Source organism: Antrostomus carolinensis, unplaced genomic scaffold (genome assembly GCF_000700745.2).
Source record: "Antrostomus carolinensis isolate BGI_N321 unplaced genomic scaffold, ASM70074v2 scaffold46933, whole genome shotgun sequence".
Taxonomy (NCBI): domain Eukaryota; kingdom Metazoa; phylum Chordata; class Aves; order Caprimulgiformes; family Caprimulgidae; genus Antrostomus; species Antrostomus carolinensis.
This window is the reverse complement of record NW_010304004.1, coordinates 3,413-9,058: the sequence shown is the minus strand read 5'-3', so window position 1 is coordinate 9,058 and position 5,646 is coordinate 3,413. Positions and strand designations below refer to the sequence as shown.

At 37.5% G+C, this 5,646-nt stretch overlaps 1 protein-coding gene across 1 annotated transcript in view; it reads left to right on the top strand.

Moving 5' to 3' along the window:
* Positions 1–272: 272 nt before the first annotated feature.
* Positions 273–5,646, top strand: part of LOC104522098 (phosphoribosyl pyrophosphate synthase-associated protein 2) — a gene marked incomplete at its 3' end in the record, with an annotated part of 8,116 nt that continues 2,742 nt past the window's right edge. Inside the window, exons 1-6 of the mRNA XM_010164294.2 lie at positions 273–392; positions 970–1,122; positions 2,251–2,303; positions 2,427–2,493; positions 3,500–3,672; positions 4,652–4,767. Of these exons, the coding sequence (XP_010162596.2) occupies positions 1,004–1,122; positions 2,251–2,303; positions 2,427–2,493; positions 3,500–3,672; positions 4,652–4,767 (528 nt within the window). The remainder of the gene's footprint in view (positions 393–969; positions 1,123–2,250; positions 2,304–2,426; positions 2,494–3,499; positions 3,673–4,651; positions 4,768–5,646) is intronic.

The window sequence follows — 5,646 nt, the reverse complement described above, 5'->3', positions numbered from 1 at the left end:
TGGGGAGCCTGTTCCAGTGCTCCACCACCCTCTGCCTGCTACTTTTATCTGTCAGTGGCTGCTGGTCAGTGTGTTGATTTTTTGTTTGTTTGATTTTTTTTTTTAATTTTTGAATGAAATTTGTGTTAGAGGAAGTAATGAAAATGTGATGTTACAAAGAAGAATAAAAAAATGTGAAGATGGAATCCCATAAAATCTTTTGTTTGTGCCTGTATTTGGAAAAAAAAAAAAGAATGTACAGATTTCCTCTTGATATTTTTCTCCTGTTTTCACAGGAGAAATATTAGTATCAAAGAATGACAACTGCTTCACCAAGTGGATGCGTTGTGCGAGAGGTCATTATTAACAGCTGCCACCTTTATTGAGCTCTTCCTTACATTTCATCCTTATTTGTAAGTTTATAATTTATTGTAGAGTGAAGGAAAGATCCATAGCTATGGAAATAGACTCTTGTAGCCAATTGAGCAGAGCCAGAGCCCAGGAGCTCTGTTAGCTCAGTTCCACTTCTGACTGGCTTTTGTGATCTTGAAACAGTCAATAAACGTTGCTCAGTTCTGGAAAATGAACTGGACAAGTGAATGGAAAGGAGAATCTGTGTTACTAGATAATAACCTGAGGAAAATATATGAGAAAAAATTAAAACATTAAAAAACACCAACGAAAAAAGCCTGTTGAAGTTAGGAGGTTGTCTGGGGGGATCCATTCTGCTGGAGGGTGTGTAAAGCTTGGGGGCAGAAGGAAGGCAAAGCAGGCTGAAGCCCCTTTCTTGTTAGATCTGTTGAGCTTGGTTGGTACATGGTGTGGCTTATGGGTCACAACACACTGGAAGGATATACTCCTGGTACTGTTAAAGTGTTGGTAATTGTGGAAAATCCAGGCTTATGGGAAACTCTTCACTTTCTAAACAGAGACAGTTTTTCTTCTTTGTTTTTAACGTTGTGACTTTAACAGACCTTTGATCTCTTGCAGTCTTGTAGAAGTGGAAAAAACAACTTAAGGTTTGATGTTTTGTGTGCCATCAACTGAATTTGGGGCCATCATGAATATAACCAAGGGTGGACTGGTGCTGTTTTCAGCTAATTCCAATTCCTCGTGCATGGAACTATCGAAGAGGATTGCTGAGTGAGTAAAATCCTGCAGGACACCTTAGGATCCGGGTGTTATTGTGATGGGGCTGATTTCTCTGTTTAAGGAAAGTTATGTAGGAAACTGCCACGATTTGCAGGAATATCTAATGTACTGTGTTACACAACATATTTCAACAGATCAATAACAAAGAAAATAAGTCGTGTTTAAATCATTGGGTGGCAGGTTGTGATTGGCTGCGGAATGTTGTAGAGAACACGTGGGGAGAATTAATGTTTAGATAGTGTTAGATAACCATGGCAGAAGTTTTTATCGTTTTCTTGTTCTCCTTGCAGCAGAGTTTTCTTAAATGGCAAAGCTGTGTCCGTCCTGATCACTGTATCTTTTAGATGGGGACACTTGTTTAGCTTTAAATGCATGAATAGCTTCAGCAGAACTTTTATGACTTCAGAATTCTTTTACCATGCTGCTGTAGCAGTATTAGGATGTGTAACGTTGCCAGGAGCATTGCAAACGAGGGGTTTCTTCCCGAGGATTGCGTACCCAAAGTGAGAGAGAAATGGGAGGAGAAAGGAGAACGGAAAGGAGCTGATGTTACATGTTGCAAGGACATGGGCCTAAGTGCAGGGCATCTTTTTTTAGTGGTGGGGGTTTATGCTAATGCTGGAGTGAAAAAAACAGCAGGCATTAGTCTTGCATTATTCATCAAATAGAGCTTGCTGTTATTTCCATTTCACTCTACACTGGCATTTTTTTCTGTATAGAAGAATTATTTAAAAGTGTTTTTTTAAGTATTATGCATGTTTATGTTGCCATGTGTATATAAATATATATGGCAAAATATATATAACCTATCTAGAATTATATATTAAATTATGACATAATTTAGTAATGAAGCATTATTCTTTGCTGCTGCTGCTTCTTCTGAACTTGATTTGAAATGAGTTCAGCTCAGTGCACAGTGCAGCTTCTGGAAACTATAGATGCTTTGTTCAGAGATTTCCACTATAACTACTGGCTTTATGGTTTGGGATTTCCTTTTCTTTCTTTTCACCTGTGAAATACAACCTTTTCTGTGTCTGCTGCATTGTGTGGACTTTGCACTTGTTTTTCCCTTCATTTTTCTCATGTTGACTTCTGGTTTTCTTTTTTCCCCTCCTGCAGGCGCTTAGGAGTTGAGATGGGGAAGGTTCAGGTTTATCAAGAGCCAAACAGAGGTGAGTGTTTAACTGACAAAACTGGAAACTTACCTAATTATGACCTGTGTGTATTGGCCACCCTTTTCTTAGACTTTATTGAGTTTTGCTATTGCAAATATTACATATTTCTCTTCTTGGCAGAAACAAGAGTGCAGATTCAGGAGTCTGTGAGAGGAAAGGATGTATTTATCATCCAAACAGTTTCAAAGTGAGTAACGGTTTAAAGACGCTCTGTCTGACATGGACTGTCCATAGGAATGCTTCTGTTTTGATTTTTCTTTGCATTTTATGTATATGATATAGAATAATCAGCTTAGATTAACTAGATAGAGGTTTCTCTGTGTGGGTTTTTTGTTATTGTTTTGGGGTTTTTTTTGATATGTACACAAAGAAGACTCCAGTATAAGCTAACCTCTGTTATTGTCATTTTCAGTGAAGCCTTCCCCTGGGTCTCTGCATTCTTTCCCTGAGTGCATTCTTTTGCTTATATCAATCTCTTTAAATTCTTCCCTTTTCAGCTACCCCATCTCCAGCACCATTACAAAGTTCTAAATGTAGGAGGAGCATTTCTTAGACAATGTGTCCCATGATTCAGAAAACAATTTTTTTTTAAATTATTTTTTATGTGGAAAGAACTTTACAAATATTAAGTCATTTTTTTCTAATGGCAACAGAAATAGAAGGTCTCTCAGTTCATGACCAGTTCTTACCTGAAAAAGTAACTTCTCAATCTTTTAATTTATGGCAGAAAATAGATGGTGATTGTTAAATATTTAGCCTGCTGTTGGCTTGGACTGTAGAGGATTATGTTGTAAAATCTGAAACTTTTCTTTTAAAAAAGCTTATGTATATTGAAAAATATACCTATTTTGTTTTATTCATAATAGAAATAGATATTGGAAGTAAATTATGGACTATTTCATTACAGCAACATGCTGTATTACTGAAAGCCTGATAATGGCATAACAAAAACTGCTGAATTGCCAAAAAAAGCCAAGTGAAAGAAATAATGGAAGTGTAATTTTAGGGAAGAATTAAAATGCTGGGTCCAGGCAGTTGCTGTCCTGAGGTGCACAGCTGGATTCCTAGTGAAGGTCCCTCAGTCACTGTACTCTCCACTACCCTGGAGTGAAATTCCTGGAGCGGGTTCAGATGTTGTGTTGAATGCAGGATTTCTATGCACGAGCTACAGAACTAGATGCTTCTTGTTCCAGGGATGTGAATACTACGATCATGGAACTCCTGATCATGGTGTACGCCTGTAAAACCTCCTGTGCCAAAAGCATTATTGGAGTGATTCCTTACTTCCCATACAGCAAACAGTGCAAGATGAGGAAAAGGGGCTCCATTGTCTCTAAATTACTGGCTTCAATGATGTGCAAAGCTGGTAAGAATGCAGGTTATTATAAAATAATCAGGGCGATGGGGGCTCCTGCTGTCAGCTTTCAGGTTTAGAGAGGGCTGTGCACAAGTTTGAACTCTGTTTAAAAATAATTACTGAGTTTTTAGTGAATTTAAAACCCACGTAGAAAGGAGAATGTAATTACAAATGCTTCCAAATGATGAGTTCAAAAAAAAAACCCCAAGCTTGTAACAGCCATTTTGCGTTGTGTCCTACTGAGCTGGCAAAATGAGTCTGCTGGACTCTGCTGCTTTGGGCCATGGTGTTCATCTCTCATAATACTGCTCTTTGCTTTTCTAACACTCGTGAACAGTTGTGCTTTGTCATTTCTAGCCTGTTTTTTTACCTGTTGGATGAATGCACTTTGTATCTGGCCTTTACATTTGAGATGATGTGGGAGAATGAGATTATTCATTTTCACAGCCTTCAACACATTTCTTTTCTGCTCCTTTCCTTTTGCTCCTGTCCCTGGGGAAAAAAATGAGCAGTTACAATGAACACATTGTGATCTGCTTTCTTATTTTGAGAGAAGTGTGTCAATGATTAGAATTTGGGCCCATTTTTCAGGAGTTCAGGACTCTTAATGTTAGCTATGCCAGGGTCTTGCTGTGTGGTGTAGGACAATTTATCTTCTTAGTGCTTCCATTTTGTCACATGTTGAATGGAGGAAGATCTTACCTGCCTCAGTGTGGCACTACTGAGTCAATTATGTGGTGTTCTCGGGTTCTTTTACGAAGAACACTGTCAAAATTTGAAACATGATAGTGTGTGTAAGAGGGACATCGTTAATATGCTACGTACCTTCACAAATGATAGTATTCTTCTTCTAATGCAGCTCAGAGATTTTGTTCTCAACAAACTTCGGTTCAACTTAATAGAGAAATAAAAACTGTGTCTGTTGTTCTCTCTATTTTTCTTGATGTGCTTCTCCATGTGTCTTTTTATTTTATTTATTTATTTAAAGGACTAACTCATCTCATTACCATGGATTTACATCAGAAGGAAATACAGGGCTTCTTCAATATTCCAGTTGATAACTTGAGAGCATCTCCATTTTTACTACAGTACATCCAAGAAGAGGTGAGGAAGGCTTGTTATTACACTTGGGTTTTCTGAAATGAGGTTTTTGTCATGTCTCAAGGCTTCTGAAACAAATGCTGGTGAAAAGACTAAATCTTCAAAGAGAATTTTGGAGGGGGAAATGTCATGTTGGGGCCAGGAGTGGGGTTGTGGCAGTTGGTTCTTTTCTTCCCCACAGGCTTAAGTTTTCCTTTCATGACGAGCTGGTGTTTTCTTATCCATGCAGTGGTGATGTTCTGTCTTCTTAGACATATATCACTAACTAGTATATGTAACTATATATACTATTTAGGGGAATATATTAAAAAAAGAGGATTTTCTTATGTTTCGTATCCTCTTTCTTTCCTATTTCCAATTTCCTTGACATTTATAGGATGGACTGCTTGTGTAGGTGTAACTTATATCACATTATGAAAACACTTGGAAGTTAAGCTGTAAATTATGAGAGCCTGTTCACTCTGAAAGTAAGAACAGATGACTTTGTGTAGAAATCTTCACCTGCTGTTTGTTCAGCATGTCTTGGCTTGAGGAGCTTAACTTGTTCTCTGTGTCCATGTCTCCATCTTCTTTTTATAAGTGCTTTGAAAAGTGCTACTGGTAGATTCGTATATACAAATTGTGCAAATGATAATTGTAGGTATAAGGTGCATATTATGCCTCTGACTAATGATAATTTGGAATCAAGCAAATGCTTTCTTCCTGGTGAGAAAAGGTGGGGCTCACTCTTACTTTTTAATCCAACCTCTTTCTTTTCATAGAGATATGAATGCCTCAGTTAAAAATAAAATTAAAAAAAAAAAACCCCACCCCAAAACCAAACCAACATGATTTTGTTATGACAATGTTAAAATCTGTTTGAGGAATCAGTTTGAATTTATC